The following is a 26753-nucleotide window of genomic DNA, read 5'->3' as shown; positions in this document are numbered from 1 at the left end:
AAAAAAGAGAATATATGGCGTTGACATAACCAACATACAGAGTTGCCAATCTTTGCAGTTTCGAGTTTCTATTAAGAGGATTAATTTGATAGGTATAAAGTATACTGGACCATTTTATCTCTTTTCAGACCTTGTAACGATCGAATTGGTCAGCGACTACTTTTAGTAATATTTTACTTTAGTACATTTTTCTATTAATTATATATAGCATAAAAACAATATAGTCGCTCGATCAAGTAAATTATACTATTGATCGTGAAGCGAACACAATGAGTTAGAGAGTATAAATCCAGACAATTCTAATAGATAGAGACCCATCATGTTCTGGTGAGAAAAACAACAATAAAAAAAAAAAACAAAAATTGACCACTTCAACTTAAGTTTAGATAACTATTAATTGTTCAATTGTGCTGATATAATACACAAAATCAAAAAATTAATTTTTTTTCATTCTACTATGCCGTTATTACATAAGAATTTTTAATAATCAAGCCCCATTTTTAGAAAAGTGAATATCTAGCAGTTTTTATTGTGTTGACAAAGCCAAGCTATTATTTAGGTATTATGGACACCAGATCGTTTTCTCAATTGTAGGAATTATAAGACATCGTGAGGTTTTGAGGTTGCTTTCAATTATTGTAGCTTTTTTCATATTGCTAATTTTTCAGATCTTTTCTCAAACTGGTCGATTGGAAATGTGAACTTAAATGCATATTGTTGAGTACTCAGAACAGGCACAAAATTGCGCTAGTAAATTACAGTAACCTGTTTCCGCGCATTGTTGCATGGTTAATTAGCATACTTTTTGCAACACTCTTTACAAAAAACAAACCATTTTCCAACACTCTTTCTGCCCCAAAACAAAGTTATTGATTGTTAGCTTATGCATCTGCGATGCAAGAATTTCTTTACATATGTGTATATAAATTGTTTGAAATAAATACTGTTAATTAGTTTTATCAAAATTGCAAGCAACTTTCCATGAAGCGTTCGAAACGGCGCAGAATGTGTCAGAAACGCCGTAAAAAGCAGCGTTTAAAAAAAATTAAAACTGGGAAGAAATCAAATAACAGGACTGATCAACGAAATTATTCTGAAATATCAATTTTCGGGGATAGTCAAGTAATTGAAACAAATTCTTATAGTCAAGGATTGCGCTCGTGGTGGGAAACCTATTGCACTGCCATTGCTTACTATCAGGAACAGCAAAGACGGTGGAGTTATCAACAACACAACGTCGAAGATTACCAGACGTCATCAGAGGGAGAAAATTCCGATGAACAAAGTGACGAAGATGAAGATATACGAGCCAGTTTTACGGATGAAATAGATTTGGAATACTTAAAGTTTTTGGAAATCACTAACAAACACCGTGAGGAGCTAAGATTGAGCAAAGAAAAGGAGAAATATATAAATCAATAATTTTTTTATTTTAATTGGATGTAAGACAACGCGATCTTGAACAACAATTACAAAGTTTTCACGTATGGATTTTTATAATTCTTAAACAAGTTTTTTATATTAATGGAACGTGTTTTGATTCTTTATTTTTTTTTTTACTTTTCCGACATACAAATCTTATAATAATGTATTTTTTGTTAAATAAATTTTCATTGAATGGTTTATTAAAACCACTTATTCTTTCAAATTATCGTTACTGTCCATACCGTTTGTTTCATTGTTAATTACATGAGTCAGCGAGCTAAAGTCACCGGTATTACATGAAATGGAAGGTATTTCACAATTTGAAAAGCCCCGGTAATCTGTAACGGTAGGCTTTAAAGGCGAAGGCAATGAACTCTCATTTGCTGGTGAATCACTGTCCAAAAGACTTTTCGCCTCGATATTAGAAAACCCACTGTCATGTTGGCAATTCCTTTTGGGTAAGTTGGTTAATGGCGTATCTGACTTTAATAAAGGGTCAAATTCGGCTAAATTCAACTTAAGTTCCTCATCAACGCTATTATTGCTATGATCTGATAAATCGAAATCGTAATTAATATTGGTGAGGCCGCCACGGTAATCAGTCGGTAGCAATAAATCATCAGTCGAGTCTGAAGTTTCATCGAGCAAAGAAACAGCATCAAAAGGTGCATAATTAAAGATAGGCGAAGCAAATAGTACGTCAAGATTATTGTGTACGGTGGAAGGCGGTAAGGGTGACAGACGGCCTATGGCTGTTGTGGTTTCATTTAATGACAAAGTCCGTGAAGCAGTAGAAGTATTTAACATACTATCGTCAGTTGAATTCAATTTTTTTGGAGTTGTCACTTTTTGAGGTTTTAGAGGTAGAGGTAAAACTTTGCTGCCATCAGATGCTTTACCAGATAAAGGCGAATCATTAAAGCTGGTATCTACAGCATTTAACAAGTTGCTTTGATAATGTCCACAGCCACCGCCTTCCGTAAGAGCTGTCGTAGCAATTTTCGAAGCGTCATTAGAAAGCACCGTCCTGGCTTCAGCTATCAAGAACTTTGGAGTCTTTATCGGCAGAATCGTTAAGGGAGCCTTGGCAATTACCGCATCAACTTTTGAAGTTATTTCACGTTGAAATTCTTCTAAGTCCAAGCAAAATTGATCGATACCTTTTGTTATATTCTGATTGCGAGTCTTCAGCATATCCATGCGTTTCATATTCTCGGAGATCAAATGCAAGCTTTCGCAAGCCAATAAAGCACTTTCCCAAGGCGTACTGATTGGTTTCGATCCGGACATAAGTAAATCAAATTCTTTGGCATCGATACCCAAACTTTCTGCGGTTAGATTTTCAATGAAAGACATGGCGCAACACTAAAATAATTGGCGGTTTATTAGACGTGAGTGATGAGTAAAGGTCAGCAATATATTTAGCTTACCAAATTTGTAAAATAATATCCACCCTCGCCACTCATTAAACGCGAAGCATTTGTAAATCGTGTAACGAAATTGATATTACTATGTAAACGTACAGGGTTTGCTTTGAGTACCACAAATATTAAGGCGGGTAGAAATTCATCTGCACTTGCTGGGCCTCCCACTGAATGCTTAAGCAATTCAAATATATGACGGCAACACTTAACTGTACATTCAAGTTTTTCTTGCGGTGAATAGAAAGAATCAATAGCTACCAGCTCTAAAAATAAAAAAAAATAAAAACACAAGACAATGAAAGTTGTCCTGCACTAGTAACATTTAAGGTTAGAACATGACAACATTGCTGTATTCCTGTTAAGTTTGAAGTGCTGTTTTAGAAAAAGTAGCGCCTACCAGTTATGGCATTATAAACTAATTCTCTTGATTCGGCATTCACTTCATCTATACTACAGGCTAAATGTTTAGCCGTAATCCAGCTTAATTGACGAATGCGTTCTTGTATTTTAGCATCATTCTCTTCATCGGCGGTAAAATATGGACTGAAAAGGAGTCTAAAAGAAAGTTTAATAACAATATATTAATAAGCATGATTTTTAAACTCACTCATGATTTTGTGTCATAACAACTTTTTCAAAGAAATCAATAGCACTCTCACGATCTTCATTGCTAGCAATTTGAAATTTTTGGTCGGTATGAACGATATCAGCCAACTTTGTGTAAGCATTCTGCACTAGCTCCGAAAGTTCATCAATATTTTTTGCAGCTGTACTATGCATGTATGTACGTATAGCATTATCCAGACGTTGAATTTCAGTTTTCAATTTACGTTTGCCATCGTCCGGTATACGTAATTGGCGTAACAACGAAATGAATTGACTTTCAGTAGGGTCAAGGACAAAGTTGCGTTGTTGAATAACTGCCATATTTATATGAATACATAATTTAATAATATAGGAAATAATTAATGTTATTAATGTTATATGTACCTTTACCCTGAGTGTGTTCACTTTTGAGACGTGTTTGTCGTTTAAGAGTTTGTGAGGTTTTCTGTAGTACCGCTGGCATTAAAGACTTCTTCTTAATTAGAGTACCGCCTTCGTTAACGTTGCTTGTTTTCTTATTAACCGCAAGTGGTTTATTTTGATTAGATTGGCTAGATGTAGCTGGTGAGGTATGCCCCGGTTCTTGAGAATTGGATGTGACTAGTGCTACTATTTTTAAATTTAGATAAATAAAATAATCCTGTGACACAATTTTTTGTTCTTATTTTGCTTACACTTTTTCTTTTTTTCATTACGTTCGCGGAAGCATTTGGAGCATAAACCATCAAATTGCCAATAAGCATAAAAGCCGCAGCCCTGTTTGCATTTTAGCTCATGCATACGCAATTGTGGTATCCTTGCTGTAGACATTTTTTTCGATTATACGTACGCTCCTGTGTTAATTACTATTTTTTATTATTATTATTTTTTTTTTATTTATTTATTATTTTTTACATGAATGGAATATTGCTAAACATCACACTGAGCGAAAAGTAAAATTTTTTTCTTCTACCAAAAAATATGTACTTATAGTAAAATTCATTCACGAAGAATTTTTTATTGACTTTTGTTTTGATTTCTATTTCCCAGCTGTTTGTACAGGGCTGTTAAAAAAATGGCGTTGAGATAAATTTAAAGCTTCAAACTAATTTAAAAATATAATAAATCCAGTTAGATAAAAAAAAAAAAAACTATAAAAATTCGGTACCTGATTTAAAAAAGTCCTTTTTCTATTCCTGCGAAATATTACTCAAGCGCAATGCTTGGTGTAATTCTGATTTAGCGCTTTAATTAAAAACTAAAGGATTTCTATTAGGATCGTCTATGCAAAAAAAAATTGAATATTATAGAATTTTGAGCAAACTTTATATCATCTTCTGAGAAAAAGGAACGAAAATTGTCTTCGAACGTGTCTCGTACGACCACCTTTTAATTAATGTAAAATAGTTGATTACAAACGGGCTCAAGATACTTATAAATCGAGATTATAGCATACAATTTGATGAAGCAGTTCCATTTTATAAAACGAAAAACAATATATAGAAAGATACGATATACATATTAATCAAAAGGTAATATTACATAAAAAATGATTTAAGCGGATTAGGGAAGGTGCACAACTTTCAGCCAAATTTTTTTCTACATCAACCCATCACACGACCAATGAAGCAATATCAACGTATAGAAAAAAAATCGAAAAGTTTCCTTAGAAAGTGATTTTTTAAAGCAAATTATGATTAGAAAGAAAAAATATTTTGTTTTCGAAAGCATTTACATTTACTACATTTATTAATAAAAAATAAATAAACATTAGTTACTAAATATCCCAAAGTTTTCCTTTGTTTTGCTGACGCAAAAATGAAAGAAAAAGGCTCGAGTGAAACTAATGCGTCCTGCAATGCAATAATTTAGATAAACGTTGAAGCAGGGGTTGTGAACAACTTTGAGTATAGGTATGGATAATAATACTTACATCGAATAACTTAGTTTAGCTAGTTTTGCTGCCTCTTAACAGCAGTACCAGTACCACAATATGTCTTCTAATGTAACCAGACCGACACCGATTAAATAAAGCCACTGTCATTTGCAATGCTATAGATTGGTTCTAAGCATCCAATTGTTTTATGCGTTACCTAGAAAGTCAATGAAAGATGTGAATTCGTAAAACAGATAGGCATCTATATATATATATGTTGTTTCGCAAAAGCCCAGTTCACTTTAGAAAACATCTTGTACTTGTACTTCTTTAATACGATAAGTTTCGGGAGTAGGCTAAGTTTAATTCCTAACGATATCTTGTAAATTCGTTGAAATTTTCTTTAACACTTTTCTTTTTATTGGAGAGTAATTAGCTGATTGGCAGCAAAATGTGTGATAAACACAATATTGTCGAAATCTCATGTGATACAAGCAAACATACATGATATCAAAGTCGTCAAATGTTTTCTATAGCTGCAAAATGATGTGTGCAGTAGTACAGAAAGTACTAATAAGAAAGTAAGCCGATTATGTTAGTGTCAGTTCGCTTACTTAAAGCTTATTTTGGTACGCCCTTCAAGTACCAAATTCAATTCCGTAAGATAGATTTTCTGTGAATTTACTTTCGAACATTTTTCCTAAGCTAATTGAAGCAATAGATCAAATATTCCGTATCGCATGCTATATTATATATTCTCGGCGTTTCAATTGTTATACCCTACCCTTATCACTTACGGTACAGGGAATATCAATTTTGCGCGAATGTATGTAAAATCCAGAAGTACTTAAGATATATCCAATTTTTATTTATAAAATCATTATCTTAGATCTATTTTCATCATGAAACTCCATAACACTATATATGACAGGGAATTGAAAAAATCGTTCAGTCAAAATAATAATGTTCAATAACGTTTAATAAGGTTTCGATGTTTAACTTTGCTTATATTTGACATGTTTAAGAATGTTGAAGAATGCTTAATAATGTTTAATAAGGTTTTGGTATTGAGATAGAAAGGCATATTGCAAACAGAAAATGTTGCGTAAATTTATTTAAATATATAAATATAATGTTTAGGCGGTAGAGGAGTTGAAGACATTTTCCAAGAAATAATAGAAAGAAACCACGAGATGAATTATTATTATTTTAAGTTATAGCCTAAGTTATAGCCTCTCTCTCTCTCTCTCTCTCTCTCTGTCAGTTTATTCTTGTTACGGACAATTTGTTTATTCATTATTTCCATTATTTACCTATATATCCTGTTCGAAAAATGTAAAAACAATGGCATCGCCAAAAATGCAATAATGCAATAATTTTATTTATTTACATTTTATAATTATAATTTTATTTGTTTAGTTATATTTTAAATCACGATGACAGATTTTATTAATGTGAATTCGTTTGTTTGCTATTTTACATAATTTTGATATTCTCCGATGTGATTTTTTAAACATTTAACATATCCAAATAAATACGAGCCAATTTGAATAACCTTACACGCGGCCAATGTATGAAATGTTTCGCTATCGCATCTGTTATGTTCACATGCATGATGTTTTTTCTTTTGCAAATATTATTATGGTATAACTAACTAATTAACTATATCTGGCGTATGAGCAACGTATTTGTAAAGTATCTAAATGTATGATAGATTTTATTTGCACTTTACTTGCAAGCGGATTAGTAGTGCGTGCATTCAAAAATATCAAAAGTAAAATTCAAATAAATTTTGTTCAAAACTTTTACAGCAGATGTCGCTCTACATATCGCAAAATATAAAAGTCCATCTTCGTTTAGTTAAGAGGCTGACCAGATAATCGAATGAAGGTTCCCGTTCTTTAAATGCGGTTGGGACTTAAAATCTCAGCCTATCGTATATTTATTTAAAATAATTTGTATTTAAGAATTGATCGAACGCTTTACAGTTACAGTTACATACTCACCTCTAAGCCATTATTGGTCTCATTATTCAATGAAACTAAATTGAATATATTTAAAGATTTTTATAATTTTTTTAATATTAATTTTATTTTCTTTTATTTTTTGCGGGACTGTGTATAATGTTGAAGCCCTTTTTAAAAATTTTCAATTATTTATGAAAAGAAATTTCAAGTTCCTTTCATTTTTTATTTCAATAAATATAATTATATATGTGTGTGTGTACGTGTGTTTGTGTATGATTAAGTGAGTGAATGAACGATTATTTCTTTTAAATCTTTGGTTTTTTGTTACTTGAGTTGTTAAAAGTATATTTAAAAAATTGGACGATTAATGTCAACTATTGGTTTTGTTATTGTTAATATGATTTTCCTCTTTAAAGTTATTAGCATTTGTGTGGGTTCGTGTATGTATATGAATGCATAAGTCTGTGCCTAGGGCTGTGTCTTTTAATTGCCATTATACACGCGAGACAATAAACTTTGACTCTAAACTTTTTATTAGATAATAGAACTATGAAGGGAAGAAAGACAGATAAATAAATAAGTTCTCTTCTCTTTGGTTTTTTGATTTCTTTTTTGGTTTCTTCTTTTTCCTCTTTTTATTTATTTATTTATTTATTTTTTTTGTATTGTGGAAAGGCAATGTTGTCGTTATATATAAATGATTTGTTTAACAGTTTAAAGTGAGATTTTAATTTTTTTTCTTTTTCTCTTAACACGAAATCCTAATTGACTTGTCAAATACGTTGCAGTTTTATAATTTAGAATAAAATTTTGAAGTGGGAGGGGGAAAGATGTGTATGGGGATTATGTTGACTTGTGAACGTGCATGATACAGCATATAACTTATATATAAAAAGATATGGCAATTTAACTAACCAAAAGATTTACTCGCCTCTTGGCAAATTTTCGATATCCACCAGCTTAACCTAGAGCTATGTCGGGATTGTTTTCTACAGGCAGAGGTACATTTATATTGAATCGAATTTTAGATATCCGGCACGTTAAGCAAACCGCACACAGTATACGGCACTATTTTGTAATGAGTCCTGAATATAGAGGCATGGCAAGTATAACGCATTTTGGATCAATACCCGTTATGGGCTTGAGCTTTCTAATAATTCTGATAAGAGATGGAGTAAGGACTGGTGTTTAAATAGGTTTGCAAGTGAATAATGCTTTCGGTTTTCTGAGGGATGAAAAATAAAAGAAAAAAAAAAAATAAATAAAACAATAATAATAATAGAAGAGTTATATTTGCTTTGGAGCAAATCTTTGCGTGTATCTTATCTTAAGTAAACATATAAAAGTTGTAAAACTTTCGCCTAATTATAGGCTTGTAAACAGACCTGACGACACGCTTATAAATGATATTAAGAAATTGAAAAATATTTTGCAAAATTGCAATTATTTTTCAAATTTGTTAATTATTTATTGTGTGGATGGTTGCCATGGAAAGTGTAATAAAAGTCGACCCTTATTGCAATTTTTCTCTCTATGCGAATTGCATAGGCCAAATGAGCAGACAGATGACAATGATGATGATGATGATGATGATGATGGTGGCAAAATCGATTTGAAATCTTATGCTAATCAAAATATCGCATTCGTATGATTGCATTTTGTTGTAGGGTATGGGAAATGATGAATATGAAAAAAACACAAAAACAAAAATTTCTTTTATAATTAATAAATTCCTTGTTGTTTTTCATATCTTTTGATTAAAATTTGAAATGTTTTTCTTTTTTTTTTTTTCTTTTGCAATTTTAACTTTAATTTTATGCTTGGTTTTTTCAGTACGCTTAATAGGTATTTTTTTCCTTTTTTTTCATTCACTTTTGTTATAAATTTAAAATGCTTTTTTTATGCTTCTACTTTTACTTAAATGTACGCATATATGAGTGTATATGTATGCATGTGTGTTCATTCTTTATTTCTTCCAGGTTCCCTACGTTTGTTTTTAAATATTAAACTTTCAACAACAATTCAATAATTCAAGTTTAACATTCTTGAGTAAATATGCTTTTTTATGCTTCCATTTCTTTTTGTTTTTTCTCTATCAGATTTTGTATATAAATGTTAAAATTAATTTTTGATTTCAATTCTCTCCTGTTTGACTTTAAAGTCCTACGCTGTTCTCTAATACTACTTCTATTCAATTAATATCTAGTCGGTTTATATTAATCATTACATATATATTATTACATATATGCAAAGAAATTTCAAAAATCAATTCTATATTTAAATAGTTGTCTTGAACCCAGCAAAAAAAAAATAAATAAAATAAAAATTCCTTCCTTATATACATATTATATATATTCCTTCCTACATATATATATATATATATATATATATATATTTTCTCAAATTTAAACGCTTTCAACTTGAAACCACCATCAAAAATCCAAATGTTAAGCGAGGAAATACAGAAATTGGATTTCTCGGCAATTCTAATAAGCGGCCTGACACGGGAGATAAGACAACAACAACAAAAATGTACTTTTTAGAAATAATTGAAATCTGGAAGTTGCAATGATTACTGATGGACTGAAAGGTGATTAACTTTGTTCCATTATTCATTTTCGTAATTGTATACTGTTGAACGCAATCAGATTGAACTCACCACTCAGTCTATCCGCCGGTAGATATAAATTAGTTACAGAAGATTGAACTGAGTACTTTATCTGCGTTTTATCCGAAATTGAAGCCTTCTGAGAGGCGTTACGTTTTTTGAATTCATACTATCATGTGTTAGCAAGCAAGCAGCAAGGTATTGATCAATTTTCGAACTTTTTTTTTCATACGCGGGATTTTGATATAAAAGAAAAGTGATAGGCCTTGTGCTTAAAATTTTATATATAGGTTTTTTAATTACCTTGATAAGTTGCTAGAACGTATATTATAATGCAAAACTCTTTTTGAAAGGAAAGGTTCGTGTAATCTGCTTTTTTTTTTTTTTGCCTGACTGAAGAATAAAGAGAGAACTTTATCAAAATATTATTAGACATTTCCCCAAAAATTTGAAAAGAATAGGTAAATGCTTGCAAGTATATATGTAACTGTTTCTGATCATTTGCTCTCTTCAAATTTTTCACTTGTAAGACAAATGTAGCTAAGAAGACTTTTTATTATTACGCATACAAGTGACGTTGAACATTTTCTATCATTTACTTGTCTAACGAGAAGATACATATTTTCATAAATATTCTTGAAACCATATTCAATTCGTAGGAAGCATTTCACAACATCTTTTAAGCTGAATTTTTTTTTAACATCATAATACCTACAGTGAGTGTTGAAATTTTTGCTTAGAACGATTTGTATAGTTCCTCGTGTGTCGTAGCAGAAGTCAGAAGAGAGAGAGAGAGAGAGAGAGAGAGAGAGTGGTAGAAAGAGAGAGAGAAAGAGAGAGAGGTAGGGAGAGTTAGAGAGAAAGAGAGAGACAGAGAGAGAGGTAGGGAGGTAGAGAGAGAGAGAGAGAGAGTGGTAGAAAGAGAGAGAGTGGTAGAAAGAGAGAGAGTGGTAGAAAGAGAGAGAGAAAGAGAGAGAGGTAGGGAGAGTTAGAGAGAAAGAGAAGAGAGAGAGAGAGACAGAGAGAGAGAGAGAGAGACAGAGAGAGAGAGAGAGAGAGAGAGAGAGAGAGATCGGTTATATTCTATAATTTTTTTGATAAGAAAAAAATGTAAAAAAGATCTTGATAAAGAAAAGATAAAAGATCTTGACCGATAACATTAATTCGTATATCTCGCTCGATCCATTTAATATGAGAAGCTAATTCAAGTGCCTTATCAAGACTTCTCCTCCTGAAAATTTCATCTAATCACTACGATTAACGGTAAAAATTAAGCTGAAGTGATTCGAAGCTATTCCTGGCGATTTTCAAGAATTTTATAAATACTTGTCTAAAATCCTCACATATACCTTTTGAAAGTTATTATGTCGCCGGCTTTTAGATTTGAAAATGATTTGAACATTTTCCGAATTCTTATTTGAATGGAAAATTTTATCAAATCGGAATATTTATGAAGAAGAATTTTGTTTGAAAAGAAAAAAATCCAATAAGTTTTGATTTCTCTCCTATTTACGTTATGGAATACGTAGCGTAGAGAATTATGATCTCATGCTTAATTGCTTGGGTTTGGGGATAAGCTATAACGATGACGATGATGATGGTGGTTACATTTAATTTCAGTCTAAGCCCAATATTTTACTTCTGTTTCTTTATTTCTAGATATTTTTAAATTTTAAATTCTTCATGCATTTCTAGGTATATTATTCTTTACGCCTTTTACCCTGTTAAATCAATTTGATAAGTTATAGTATCTTCGAAAACGATTTACTTTCAAATTTGCTAACTAAAATATTTTAAGCCAGCGATTAGTAAAAATTTTTCTATAAATAATTCAGAATCTAAAACGGCAATATGTGCAGCTCGACCGATTAATGTATTCGCTGTATGCGGTAAAGCATGATGTACATCGTAGCGTATAAGAGTTAATTCAGCGCGGGCCAAAATCGGAGCGATAATATTGTGAACCATTTCTCTGTAAACAAAAAAAAAAAAAAAAAAAACAAGGAGTGTATAGAGAAAGTAGATAATAAAGAGGATTATGTGTCAGAGTTGTATTTACCTATATATTGTACCTAAGTTGGAATTATCTCTAATGGCGGCTTTGCATAGTTCCAATCGGGCCGAATGCGCCGGCACGTAACGATCTTGACTAGAGCCGCATAATAAGATGTTTTTAAAATGATGTAGAGTGCTACGTTGACTTAAACGATAGAGAAAAGTTTTGCGTAAATCGCTAGTGTCGCGCATGCATAGCTGAAGTAGTGAGCCAGATTTTTTCCATTTTTGCATAAACCACATACCTAAAGGAAATGATCAAAAGGAATCAATCTCGAGTCAAAGGGCAAAGATTTATGTTTTTTTTTCGTTTTTTTTACCCATATTAACTAAACCGCTGGTGTTATACAAAGTACCTAAGTGGGGTCCCGATAACGATAGGAATGTATGCAGACGTGGTAATAATGAACGCATTTGTGGTCGAGCTAACGCGCTACGTACTATAATTGTTCCCAATGAATGTGCTACAAATGAAATGCGCGTTGGATTGAGTCCACATGTTTCGATATGATATAAAATTTCAGCAACAAGTCTGCAAGTATCCCGATATTTTTATAATATATATATATATACAATGCGTATTATATTGATCGTACTCACCTATCAGTCATAGTATCAAAATCGGAAAAGGTATCGCCTTGATTTCGTTCGGACATTAGAAATTCTAAATTGGCCCCTGGCAAGCCCAATTCCAGATAAGTTCTAACTAACCGCAAGTCGGCCGAATTGCCATCTAAACCGTGAACACATATTATTAAATGCATGCCGTTTGGCGAAAAGGCTCGATATTCATCGCTAATATAAAAATAGGGCAGTTCCGATGATAATTTAGTAAAGTCCGAATAAATGCTGCCATTGTATTTAAGTTGTTTGCGAAACTCTTCGCGATATTTTTCAAATTCCATCACGGATATGCTGCATTCGTTTGTATTCCGTTTTTTCGTTTTCGTTGAACTTGTTCTAACCACTTGAATGCTGGCCACTCCATGTTTTGCATTCTCTTTATTCTCCTCTTCATTAATATTCTGATCTTGAGAGTGCGCTAACACTTGACCGTCATTACGTACGCTACTAAAACCGCCTATTAAATTCGCTTTGCCATTAGCCAGGCTAGTCATCTGCGAGCAGCCGTTGTTTATATCTTTATTTCGCTTAATCTCTAAAATACTGTGGGATCGAATAACAGGTTTGTCAGTGAATATACCGGGTGTGGTAATTGGCTTTAAAGATTCATATATGTGGTAGACGGGGTTATCTATGGCTCCTATCGGTTGCCGCAAATTGAGAGCATGTTGTGGTATCTCTTTCAGCGGTGGTGGTGGTGCCGGTGGCACAATAATTGAAGGTGACGAATGCACAGTAGGATTTGGGTAACCGTCTGCTCTTACTGGCACGTCTGCCGATTTAAGCGGACTTATGTTACAACTTTTTAAGCACAGCTTTCTTCGTTCATTTTCATTTGTTCGTTGCAGATTTTGCCTGTTTTTGTTATCCATTTCTAAAGGTGGATCTCGGAACTCATCCGGTGGTAGTAAATCATCTTGAAATTGCTGTGGCGGTGGTACTCTCACATTTGTTATGGAATTCGTTTCTTTAATACTTGATAAGTCGATCTCCGATTTTGATTTCTCTGACTTCCTGTAGCGTTCCTTTCGAAACGTCTGGATATGTGAAATGTCGGAATCTTCTATTTCTGTCGATTCGGGATAGGGCGGAACGTTTCTTACCGCTCTACGATCAGATTTTAATTTTACCGTAATTGTAGCGACTTTTTTATTTAACAATCCTTCTTGTACGATATTGTTCGCCTTGCGGCTGTCTTTATGTTTCTTACTTTTATTTTGCTGTTCCAATAGCTTCTGTAATTTGAGACGTAACTGTTCACCATTTAAACGTGTTTCCATTTCATTGATTACTTTCGGACGTTTTTTATCATCATTGTTAGTCAAAGTTTCTGGACTGGAGGGACCTACAGAGCTATGCCTACTTGATACCCAACCGCTTTCCTCGCTTAACGAGGATGTTGAATTGCTTAAAACGTGTGGAGTAATGAATTGTGGAGGCGGTGCGAGATTTGGTAGTGATTCGCTGAAACCAATAGTGTTTTGTTCATTTTCTTCTGTTGCATGGATTGTAGTAGCATTCAGCTTAAATGGTACACTGGTGGAAGAGAGAATCTTTTGTTCAGCTTTCGCTTTCTTCACCTTTGACGGTATATCGCTTTCCGAGCTGCTCGAATCTTTGCGAAAATTGCCGTTTTTTAACATTTCCTTTAAATCGGAGACACGCACACGCGCTATTTCAACAGATCGCGGTATGGTAGCACTCGCATTTTTCTCATTCTCTTGGCTCGTTTGTTGCCTTAAAGCTTGAGAAGAACTGCTACGTGGTATAGATATTTGTTGTGGCCATACGATAGTTCGTGCCAGCGTCTTACTACCACTTTCAAGACTATTCTGCTGTTGTCCCTTTATTGGGGGATAAGAGTTTCTTGGCACTATCTCGCCATTTGTTATACTTTTCGGCAGGGAATTGTAGTACGTGTGATGGTGTTCCATTAATTGTTTAGGCGGATTCAACATCTTAATTTCATGTAAGTAATCAAATTTACCTGATTTAAGAGAATGTTCGGACACTTGTCGTCCTAATGTACCGTCACCACCGTTCATACCGCTAGTAGTTTTGTCGTAACAATTGAAATGATTGCTATTTGAATGATTATTATAGTTTTTTGCGGATGTCCCCTCGAAATTTTTGTACTTTTGGCGAAACTCAGATATATTACGCATTAAATCTTCAGCTTCCACTTTGTTTTTGCGACTGCCGGCTACACTGCCATTCGTGGTGAACGATGGACCGTTATTTTGTATTGAATCGGTGAATGTGGCGTACTGTCTTAGCTCGGTATTTGATAACTTGGAAGGATATATAAACGTTGCATTATTAAGTCTTAGCGAGGGAGCACTATGAACGGTACCATCCAATTGGTCCAAGGATTTGCTGTGACGTGCAGGAAATGTCCCATTGCTACCTACATCGCAAAAACCACTCGAATACTCAGTTTCAGCGCCGGTTTCATCTAACAGACCGTTAACCGAATGTCTTGACATATGGCGATGATTTAGACTACCCACAATTTGTTTACTCAATGCCGTAGGGGCTATGGTTAGACTAGCTTGTAGTACCTCCCCTCCTACAGCGAAACGAGGCGGTAGAACGCCACCCATATTGCCACCAGATTTACTGTTATACTCATAATTCACTCCACAAGAGCATTCTTTTATGTTATTCGACGTCTTACGTCCATTAATACAACTTACAGTCGTTTGAGTTTTTTCTGAAAAAGCCAACTTTTGACTTCCGTTCACTTGCGAATCAACTCGATTCAAGTGCGGATCGCTGCCTATGCGTTTGCCGGAAAATTTGCTAGGTTCAACGTAACGATCTTCAAATATCAGAGGCAACGAGTTTGTATCGCCGTCAATCGAGGTACAGTGAACTGGCAGCGGTGGCAGAAATTGCATGTATCGACTTCGACGAGCCATTTCCGCTATAGTTATATAATTTTGATAATTACTGTCATAGCAACCAGCTGCAGTATGACGCGGATTTTCCATAATAAAGAAACCCTCCGAGAAGCGTCTAACTCGTAATATATGATGTTTCTTCGCAAGCAATGTATGAACAGACGGTTGTGTGGATGCGATAAGTACTCTACGCCATAGCATTATACATTCAGCACATAACTGGGCGATATCTGAATTGGCACGAATTGCAAAGTCCTCCTCCGTATCGTGACTCTAAAAAGGAAAATAGTGTAAAAAATATCTATCGAAATTGTTTCATACTTCAAACGAGGAAAACCTTTGTCTGATCTAATAACTTTTGCATACGTTCATTAGTATCACTTTCTCGAAAAGGGGGCGAACCAATTTGGTTATTGATATTCGGTGGCAGCACTGTGCTAAATTCGTTCAAGGTGATTCGTAAATTCTCTATCGCTCCCAAAAGTAGACCACAAATTTCTTGGTATAATTGGCGGGATTGTAACAAACGACCAGCCGGTCCGCCGCTACACTTTGTAGTGCTTACCACTTGAGGGCCGAAGAAAACAGCTTCCAAAGGCCCAGGAGACATGCTACCACGGCAGCTTAACTTACCACTACTTATCCAAGCCTTCGAGTTTTTTGGAGCACTGAAACGTATTTAAAATAAATGCTTACAGTAAAATTCGTAGCAATTATATGTGCATTTGCTAAGCTACCACACATCCACAATTAATATACTGCTATGCTACTTTCATGAACTCTATCTACCGAGTCTTGTCTATGTTTAGAAACTACAAAAGTGAAAGTAAATGGGGAATTTCGTCTTACCATAATTTAATAATATGAAACAGTGATTTCCTTTATTATTTATATTAGAAGTAGTGGGTGATAGTTTTGTGTGTATTTAGCCAATCAATCGATCAATCAGTTCAGTTAATAATTCGGATAAATTAAATTGTTTTTAGAATCCGTGAGAAAGGAAAAACGTTTACAGAACAGTTATCGTAAAAAGGATTTATTCAGAAGTGTGTGTGTGTGTGTGTGTGTGTGTGAGAGAGAGAGAGAGAGAGAGAGGAAAATAGAATAGAAAAATTTGTTGTTAATTTAATGTTAGAATATTTTCAAAAATTTCTACATAACTTTTAGAATATTTTATAAAAAAATTAAGACAAATTCGAAAGTTATACTCGCTTTAAGGCGAACTATTGATGCCTAACTTTTTTACTAAATATGGTCGTGTGAGGTTATTCTTTTTAATAAAATTTAAATTAATATCTTTTATAAGCTGTAAGTCATTAATATTTCACTTTGCGGCTCTTTGCCTGATAGATAGATCCCGCCCCATTATGGATTTCAATTTTATGTAAATTTCTTGATCTATGTACCGAGCTCCAGATGAATATGCGCTATGACATCTAATATGTGGTTTTTTTGCTTATATTGTGATATGAGTTTGCGGGCAAATCACATTCATTTTCCACTTTGATTTCTGGCCATCGAGCAAGAGTATGTATGTGCACATTTCAGCATTCTACGCAAGACGGACACGTCCAAATTGTTAATATATATATGCATATCTTATAGAATCTCTGACGTGTAATTCTAGGTGTTAGAGACGAAATGATGGACCTAGCATTTTTCGGTGTGTATGGTATAAAAACAAGCTATGAAATATAGATTAGGCCTAGACGATAGGAATTAGACATAATTCAAATATAATTTATATACTAAATAAAAATGATCCATAGATCAAAAAGATCTACTATTTCGAACAATTGAACCAAGTTCTGTCTTCAAGAGACTCGAGTACGCATTTTTAGCAGGTTAATTATTCACTGTTCAAGGAAATTTTCCAAATTTCTGATATAACCAGAAAAGTTGTATCATTTTATTTGTAGGACGAGAAGAGCGTAAGAGGTTATGATGTAAGTAGAAGTAAGGGCTTAAGAGAGTCTGATTATTTTAAGGTAGTAATTACGAAACGGACGGAGTTCTTGTCATTTTATAGTAAACTTTCGATATCCCCTATTTCTTTCTAACATGCTTTCTGAAATACAAGGCAAGTTAGTCAGTAAATCGGGACAATTGTTTGTTTTACTTTGTATATACATATTTTATGCAAGTTTAAAGGCATATTTTGCCGTGTTATAAATTAAATTAGAAAAAGTTATCTTTTGATGGAGTATCAAAAAAGAGATATATAGAAGTCAACATCAAGAACCATAGAAATTTGACGTTTGCATAGTCAGCGTAGAGCCAAGTCCATTTATAAATACATTTGTCGTATTATTCGTTTATTATCTCAACTTTGACCCGAAATACTGAAAACTTCAACGTGTCGGCCAACCAACTAATACACTATCTTAACTGACTTCTCTATAGGATGCTTTTTTAAATGAACTTGTAGCGCCCATCGTTTGCCGTTTTCCCCATTTCCCATCCAATTCCATTTTCCATCACTACTTAACGTGTCAAGAAAAACTGAAGCGTTAAGTAATCAGGCTATTCTACATGGACTAGAGTAATAGGTAGCTATAACCCATTAGGGAACTTTTGAACAAGTCGCAGCATGACGGAAGGTTTCCGTTCATAACATAAATGGATTGCTCTACGAAGATTGCAGGAAAATGATACCTTAGTATAGTGAATGGTTGTGGAATATCTCGACTGGATGGGATAGTTCTTCAAACTCCCTACCACTTTCTTACAGTAACTAAGTCTTTGTATGACAACAAAGACAAAGTTTGGGCAGTAAAGGACTACTTCCTCATCCTTTTCCTACATAAGGATTCTCAAGGAAAGTACACTTTGATATGATAACAAGGTGTAGTTTTTTCAACTTTGGACCGATAATTAAAAAATAGTATTAAGCGATGTTGTGCAGGGCATTGAGTAGTCGGCTTTCTACGACTGTAACGTTTTGACTCGTTTGAATTAGGTGAACCTATGGGCTACCTTAGGGTTATATAGTTGTTCTTGACATAAACATTTACTGGCGTGAAGTAAGCCCTGTGTGCGACAACTACATTTATGTCTTTGCTAAAATGTGAAATATTTCCAAGCTTGGTTCGCGTCTTTTCTAGGGTAATTGATAATTGGACAATATTGAAAAAACGAAACTATAATAAACAAATAAGAAAGTTGTAATCGGCAGTAGCCGAATTTCGCATACCCATCACCACACTTTTCGCATCTGTGGTATTATTAAGGAAAAATTAATCGCCAATTAATCTATCATGCTCATTTTAAAATGAAGCCATTTTTTGGGCAGATAATATATCTTCATTTGAGGAATGTACAAAATAGTTTTCAGCCCAAGCATTCTCTCTTGTTTGCGCTATGGTTAATAAGCGTAAAACTTGAAATAAGTGAAAAAAACCAAAATTTAATCCTTTGTAAGTTTGTGTGAGTGTGGCCGATTTGCTTCACTTTCGCATGTGAAGAATAAAGTTTCCTGAGTATTCCTGAGAAACGAGCAAAAATCTACAAAATTTTTGTTAATTCGAACACAGTTGCGTTCAATTTATGCTCCACTGCGGGCTTCTACTCTGGCCAATTTGGCCCATTTTCAATATCAAGCTGCACGCAAAAAAAAAAAACTTTCAATGTTTCTGTCAAATTTGAAGTCGATATCTTTTGCGATCAGGACAGTGCCAACGATGGCACAATTAATTCAGAATTTCACGTTGATGGAAAATCAAATCTACTTTGTACACTTTCTGAAGCTTCCTTTTGCGTGTTACATGCATTATGACAAAAAAAACAAAATGAGTATATCGCCATCTTTCAGTGGCGGGTATAAAAATGCGAACATAAATACGCAACAAAATCATGTTTTTTGTTGCATTACAAAAAAAAATAAAAAAAATAAAAACATGTTGTTATAATTTGGCATGAAACGTATGTTTGAATGTAAGTTTGAGATAAATTATAAAATGGAAAATGTGTTACAAAAAGTTTTAGAGAAATATCACATATTTGATATGCCTTGCAGGATGCCACTCCCATCAATCCATTACCATCTCATAGCCAGTTCATCGTTGAGCCTATCGCCAGCCATCCAAGGTGCTATTTCCGAACAACGTAACCTCGAGCTAATCGTGCTCTTTTAAATGGCAATTTGAAGGTGTAGCATGCATATTGACATAAAAGATGACTTCCATCTAGCAGCCTAAGACAAGGATTTTTTTTAAGGATTCATCAATAAAATCATTCCGAACTTTTTTAATTCTTGGCGGAAGCGTTGATATCGTTTAAATTGTTACATCTACGTCTCATAGGTCGACTAATGTATTTTCGTTTGATAACATACACTTATTGGACATAAGCACTCTCTAAAGTCATTTGATAATCGAATCGATCGAGGAGTTCTATATCGACAGCCAAGACATCGATAGTCATAACTTAACTTTACAACAAGTCCTCATTTGCTCATATCTCTGATATGTTTTATGATATAATCATCATATTGAAATTTTTCTTCAATTTTGTACAGACTTTCTGCTAAATAATATCAATAAATGCTTGTCATGTTTTTTTATATTTTTAATTTTTCGTCAATTTCGCAATGCCATCCATTATTCGAACGAAATGCATAAAGATAGTCGACCTTTAAATTAAAGATAAAAACGTGACTTACGCCTTTGGATTAATTTCACGCCCCCAATAATTTACTATGGTCGTCTCTAAAACCTTTAGAACCCTTTCGCTTAGGCCAACTGTTATAATAATAACAAAACGCAATTTTTATGCAATATATTCGCTGGTAGCTGTCGGAATTTATGATTCATTCTCAAGCGAAAATAATTTTTGTATTTGTTTTGTGCACGTGTCATCATCATCACAGATTGGTAATATATTCATTGTGTCGAAATGTTTGCATAACCAAGAATGAAAGCTTAAAGGCACCTTTAAAGTACATACATATTTTTGATATGTGTCAAATTGTGAATCGATGTAGGCAAGTCCGTCGGAACGTCTGGATAGTTTGTATAATGTCTGTGAAGCACATATATGCTTTATCGAGTCATTAGTGAAAAAAGTGAAAGATTTACGCTTAGGCATCGCAGAAATTCTCGCACGCGGACTGATATTGAAAAGAAGGCAAATCCAGCAAAGTATAATACGCTTACAGTATAATGTGGGCTGTGAGAACAAAAGTAAAATAACTTGATTTTTGCCTACGCTACGGCTATGGATAATACAATATTACTTGTAAAAAGACGGCACGCCCATTCAATATTAGAAAGCATATTGATATCGTAGATTTTTTTTTTATCATCTTTGGCAACAATTCGGCCATAGCCGAATATAATCTTTTCATTTTTTTTTTCCTTTAAAAAATATCCCGATAAACTAACTCATGGAAACTGTGATGAAAACATTGAAACATTGAAAAATGACACCATATGCGCAAAATGTTGTCAGGGAGCGTAAAAAAGCAAAAAAAAAACAAAAAAAGAAAAGAAGAATAGTTTTACTATATGAGCAAAATGTTCTTAGGGAGCATAAAACATAGAATGTACACAAAAGCTGATTACGCCTATGTACGAACTTAGATAAATAGAAATCCTTATGTAATCGCATCCGTCATTTATTTACATAATTTATGCTTTATTTTCATGTATGCATGTATGTATGTATGTATGTATGTATGTATTTATGCAAGTCCTCGTTACGCGATGCCGCGTTAATAGAATTTCGAATAAGAAACTTTTGGATGAACAAAACAAAAAGATTTACATAAATAATCCGTGTTTATTAAGGATGCAAAACAGTAATATTTTATGACTTACATCGTCATAATACGCTTTTCACATTAATTGTTGACAGCTGTTCGGTTATTTAATGGTTATAATCTGTAAACGTTCAAGTAGCTGAATTCAAGAAACGTTTCCCTTATAATTGCAATAGCGATTAAATGTTCAACTTAAATATTCCATATACTGTATACTATTATTACGAATTGTTTACGTACCGAGATAAATATACGACTTGCAATTGCATAATTAACTCGCATTAGATTCGGAAGTATCTCTCTAATTTAAGGCGTGCATTAAAACTGAGAAGCCTTTAAATTGAAAAATTAAAAATTTCCTTCCATTTGAAATTTCAAAGAAATCCTTTCGCCTTTAGCTCTCTAGCGATCCAAACATTTGCATGTACATGCATACATGCATACATACATACATACATACATACAACCATGTTTTCATGATTACTTTTACATGAAGACATGAAGCCAGGAAGAGAAAAAGCATTTCACTCATATACATAATTTCTTTTTATTATTAAACAAAATAGATGAAGAGAGGGCGAAGGAGGAAACAAAAAAAAAAAACGCAAGACAGATTTACAAGCATTTCTTGAGCCAGAATCAGGCGCCGTAATAGTTGTGTGAAAGCATGCTTCCATGATAAAAAAAAAAATATAAAAAAAAATTATTGTTTGTTGGCTTAACGATATGAATTAAAGCACGTGGTTGAAATCTGTGCATAAACCAAGAACAAAAAACCAACGAATAAACAAGCGACCCATAGACAAAGCCAACCAAACTCCCATTGTTGGCAGCAGCCGCAGCATCAGTGATGTTACTAACAGTGGTAGGTAGTAGTAGCTGTAGTAGTAGTAATAATAGTAGTAGTAGTAGTCTTGGTAGTAGTGTTGGTAGTAGGTGGGTGGGAAAAAGCAGATGGAATGTTTATTTTATGAACGTTACTTACATTACAGCGAAACGTTAAAAACAAACGTTAAATAAAAATAAATAAATAATAGGTAAAGACCAAGTTAAAATATTACAATCGAGACAAGGCCGAACCTTAAATATTCGCTGAAATATTACAAATCATATTTTGTTGTAATATGCTATATATACGCAAATTTCATAAGGAGCCTTGTCGATCAATTTCATTCGTGGACCCACATATATCAAAAAGAAAACAAATGAATAGATAAATATCAGACCACAGGGAGAGACGGCAGAGACGGGGATTGATATGCACAGAGATCGGAATGATTTTCTGAATAAATTTGTGTAATACAAATAGGGTCTAAAGCAAATCTGTTGCATGGTACATAAACGTAAACATAAATTTACATACATCATAGTAGTGGGTGGTCGTGGCTGTTTTTTTTTCCATTTTGGTAGAATAATTTTGTGGAAATTTTTTTTCGCTTATCCGTTGTAGTTTATGAGCAGATGTTCTCAGTTTTAATTGTATAGATGTATGGGCGTTGCGAGTGTGGGTGTGTTTTTTAACCTATTCAGGACAATTTAAAACTTTTTTGCAATTTTATCTTCATCATGATATCTTCATTTTTGCGAATGCGAGAGAATGTGGATCGCAGAGACTACATAGCTGGTCAGACGGACAAATGGATAGAAGAACAGGGGGACATACTTAAATCAATTCAGAATTTGATACTGATCAAGAGAATATATACATTTTGTGGCGTCTCTGGAGATTGCTTCTTGTCGGCGCAAACAATATGACAAAACGAATACACCTCTCATCCGTCAGTGATAGGTATAGAAATATAAGAGAGTCTACAACCAACTATATATCGAATCTCAGATACCCTGTCATAAAAAAATGACTAGCTATGGATATTAGTTTCACTTAATGCAAACAGGACAACCTTTACCAACGTCAATATAAGGCCAACACGTTTAGAATTTTTTTTATTCGAAAATATCTGCCAACGATTCCGTAAAATGTATGCATTCTTGATTAACGTAATCAATCCATATTAACTTAATTAATGAGGCAAGCGCTATTACTGATAGCTTAAACTATACTTTGACATAATCGTTTCGATTATCGTAGTCGGAAGAATAAACGAAGCTATATAGATAGCATTGACTGACCTTCACAGTCTGTGAGTGTTATATATATATATTGGTGACCAGATAAAGTTCGATTAGATCAATTTTATATGCCGAGTTTCCTTGTTACTTTTTCTATTCCTAGATACCTAGAAATTAAAATAGGATTAAAAATAGCATTCACTTTACATGTTCGTGATCTAATTTTTTTGTATCCATTATAGTACCGAAGATTAAGAATATAATAACTTTGACATTTCAGCTATAAATGTACTTCGGCGATTTTATACAAAATATATATAATTATTCTTGATTCTTGATCAATAATATAACTATCAGCAAATAAGAAAACAAATGGATTTTTAATGAGCGAATGTATAGACAGACAAAAGTAAATAATGATACGGAGAGAACATTGACTTTTAACTTCAACGATTCTATAATATATGTATGTAATTAGACGGGGACATGATTGATCAAATATGTAAAGCATATCTATATCTATATACATGTGTGCCACACATGATCAAGAATGAGGTCTTGGGCATGTATTCATTTCTATGCCTTGCAATGCGTGCGAATGCGTAGCAAATTTTTTTTTTCGCTACCTCCGGTGGGTAATAAATTCAAAAATGTTAATGTGCACATATGAATTTGTGTATCCGTATATATGTATGTATATAGATCATATTTACCTACATAGTTACGAATGACTTGTAACAACTTCATTAAAGCAGAGTAGGACGTCCGTTAGCAATGTGGGTGTAAATGTATGTATGTATGTATGTATTATACTTAGAAAGCTGAAATAATATATTTGTTCAGAGTAGTATTTTATATAAACATACCTACCTATATAAACAGGCATACGCGTAAACGCATATACATACACCCACACACGCACGCACGCACACACAATATACATATATACATGGTCTGAAATAATTCATAATTCATATGTTAAAATGAAAGTACAATCCCTTCTCTATGTTGACTATGTAAATTTATAACATTCAAATGCACATGTGTATGTGCACTGGTGCATACAGAGACCAATACATGTGTTAATTTTGAAATTGCATTGAATATGAATAACATTTTTCTTTATTGTATACATATCAGACGCAAACACTTTTACGCTCACTTATACCGACGTTCGTATGCTAGCATAAGTTTTACGACTTTTTTCTTTTTTTTGCAATTTCGTGAACATATAACATTCATTTAGGCTCAATGTAGCGTTGTTAATATAGCTTTACACCTACATGCTTTATGTCAATAGACAAAAAGGGAGTGGCAGAGAGAGAATTTTACGAAGAGGGGACGAGAGAGAGATAGACAGGCCAAGACAGAGAGAGAGAGAGAGAGAGAGATAAAGAGAGAGAGTTAAAGTTTTGTAGTTGATATAGGAAACGAAAAAATGCTTTGAAATATATACGTTCATCATATCATTATGCAAAAAAGGAATAGACTTATGCATATGGCTATCATTGTCATCAAATACTAGTACTTAGATAACAGTTTTATGCATATAATAAGATCATAATTATACAAATGACAATGGGCGATGATAATGATTTTTATGATGATGATGATGATGATGGGCGATGATGATGGGCGATGATGATGGGCGATGAATGATGGGTGATTGCAATAACGAGAATCATAATTCTATTGTCGATGACAGAGTTAAGTGAGTGCTGTTTATATGAATGAATTTTACTTACTTTATATATGGCTGATGTAATGCCACTAGACTGGCATGTATTCCCACACTTACGGCAGCTAAATGAAAATAGTCGAATAATACCGGCAAATGATAATGTAGTCCTCGTCCTGGATGAAAATTCAATTGTAATGTACGAGTTGATGCCAATGTTAGACTATTTGCTGAGCCATTCTGTTCAGTAAACCACAATTCCAATTGTAATGAAAACTCGGCACGTTCTATGGACTCTTTCAAGTGGCGACTATCAACTGTAAAATTGTAAATAGATTGCAAAATATAATAATAAGTATCCATCGTTAGAAGTATTTTCATAACAATAATTATTTGTATACAGTGAACAATGAAAATTGTAATAATAAAAAGGAAACCGCAACGAATTCCAGATACCCACTGCAACTTTTGTAATTGTGATCTTCCGTTTTCACTCATTCCATCCTAATTTGATGTCTGATGTAGTCCCTCTTGCTAACATAAATGATTTGTCTCGCTATTAATTTGAAACGACAATCACTTACTTACACACTAAAAGCATTGAGCCAGAATGCAAGAGTGGCTTTATTATGGCAAATTATTGACGGATAATAATTGATGGACCATGTTGTAAGGGAATCGATGCTTAAAGATATATCGGGAAAAGAGAATTTTATTTCTTGTCCACCATGTCATAGGTGCTGCAGAAGATTTTATGTAATTGGATGTTGTGTTAGCGTAACATTCGTAACGTATTTATTTCAAATCTTACTTAAGTGGAGACGCGAGGAATTTGGCCGTTTTATTAATTGCACTGCAAATTTCTTTAGTGTGCGAAACGATATTATCTGTTATTGGCGAACTTAAATATGAATTTCAATTTACTAAGAAATATACGTACAGCTCTCACTTTACAAGGGAAAAGAAGTTTAAAACAAAAAAAAAAAAAAGAAAGCCCGCCCTTCACCAAACAACCTGCAACACTTCGTTTAATGCAGTTATTGATGTAACGGCTGCTCAAAATAAGATTTCATATGGAGAGTGGTCGGAAAGTGGCCTCATTTGAACCATTTTCAATAGCGCTCGTCTTTGGCCTAAAACGTCATCAAAATAACTCAGACAGACCTTGCTGATCCTATCATTTTATAGCCATAAATATTCCGCTTCGGCGTCGATGTGGATGGTGCTTCACGGGACTAATCCATGACTCGTTTGCGCTTGCAATTGTCATGATAGACGCACTTTTTATCGCTTGCCGCAGAGAACTCTTCTTATTTTGCCTGGTGCGCAATAAAACCTTTATCTTGACACAGTTCGAAATTGCAATTTCCAGTCAATTCGTGTGGTGGCCAGTTTCTTATACTTTTTGGAATTTTTCCGTCGCATGTAAGCGTCTTGAAACAGTTGTTTCATCAACTGCTCAACTATTTGAAAGTTCATTGAGGGTTCGTGATGGGTTTTCGTGTACTAAGTCTTGCAATCGATTATCTTTGAATTTTTTTTGGTCTTTTGCAGGCCATTGCCATGAACACCATTACTTTTGAACCGACAATTGGTATATGATCGAGCAGCATCACCATACGCACAAATAGTAATGACTGTCGAAAATATCGTTTTAAGTCGTACTAAATGACACATTGTTATTTTACGTAGAGAAAGGTCGAAATTATTGAATTTAACCGCACTGTACATTGATACTTTATTACTTTATTATTGTCGCCAGTAGATGTCAATGATCGAA

At 33.7% G+C, this 26753-nt stretch overlaps 2 protein-coding genes and 1 long non-coding RNA gene across 9 annotated transcripts in view; 1 reads left to right on the top strand and 2 right to left on the bottom strand.

Annotated features, from left to right (window-relative positions):
• The window catches only part of LOC119631453, a 51351-nt gene that overhangs the window by 8308 nt on the left and 16290 nt on the right, over positions 1-26753 (top strand). The gene's annotated exons all lie outside the window — the stretch shown is intronic.
• LOC119631447 (rab5 GDP/GTP exchange factor) lies at positions 1621-4280 on the bottom strand. The gene is made up of 6 exons (XM_038023659.1): positions 4130-4280; positions 3840-4064; positions 3457-3769; positions 3247-3404; positions 2856-3112; positions 1621-2790 (listed from the first exon to the last, which is right to left on the bottom strand). The coding sequence occupies exons 1-6, from the start codon at positions 4263-4265 to the stop codon at positions 1636-1638; spliced, it is 2244 nt and encodes a 747-aa protein (XP_037879587.1). The 5' UTR covers positions 4266-4280; the 3' UTR covers positions 1621-1635.
• LOC119631446 (protein FAM135B) overlaps positions 10954-26753 on the bottom strand; it is a 57208-nt gene continuing 41408 nt past the window's right edge. For 3 of the 7 annotated variants that reach the window (XM_038023653.1, XM_038023652.1, XM_038023651.1), the window contains exons 4-10: positions 25041-25290; positions 16317-16346; positions 15805-16135; positions 12541-15740; positions 12261-12472; positions 11945-12185; positions 10954-11857 (exon numbers count right to left, since the gene is read on the bottom strand). In XM_038023653.1, coding sequence (XP_037879581.1) covers positions 11665-11857; positions 11945-12185; positions 12261-12472; positions 12541-15740; positions 15805-16135; positions 16317-16346; positions 25041-25290 — 4457 coding nt within the window. In that variant the 3' untranslated portion in view covers positions 10954-11664. Of the gene's footprint in view, positions 11858-11944; positions 12186-12260; positions 12473-12540; positions 15741-15804; positions 16136-16316; positions 16347-23355; positions 23432-25036; positions 25291-26753 lie in introns of those variants that run through there. The other 4 variants (XM_038023655.1, XM_038023654.1, XM_038023657.1 and 1 more) reach the window with 4 other exon arrangements.

This window comes from Glossina fuscipes, unplaced genomic scaffold, assembly GCF_014805625.2.
Source record: "Glossina fuscipes isolate IAEA_lab_2018 unplaced genomic scaffold, Yale_Gfus_2 1, whole genome shotgun sequence".
Taxonomy (NCBI): domain Eukaryota; kingdom Metazoa; phylum Arthropoda; class Insecta; order Diptera; family Glossinidae; genus Glossina; species Glossina fuscipes.
Note: the sequence above shows the minus strand (reverse complement) of the source record. Positions and strands in the feature narration are given on the sequence as shown.

Bases quoted from the DNA above. Each gene is read 5' to 3' on its own strand.
- LOC119631447 (XM_038023659.1), bottom strand. From the start codon at position 4,265: ATGTCTACAGCAAGGATACCACAATTGCGTATGCATGAGCTAAAATGC. The intron at 3,770-3,839 runs GTACATATAACA...TAAATATGGCAG, and splicing joins TGAACACACTCAGGGTAAAG to TTATTCAACAACGCAACTTT. The intron at 2,791-2,855 runs GTAAGCTAAATA...CAATTATTTTAG, and splicing joins GATATTATTTTACAAATTTG to TGTTGCGCCATGTCTTTCAT.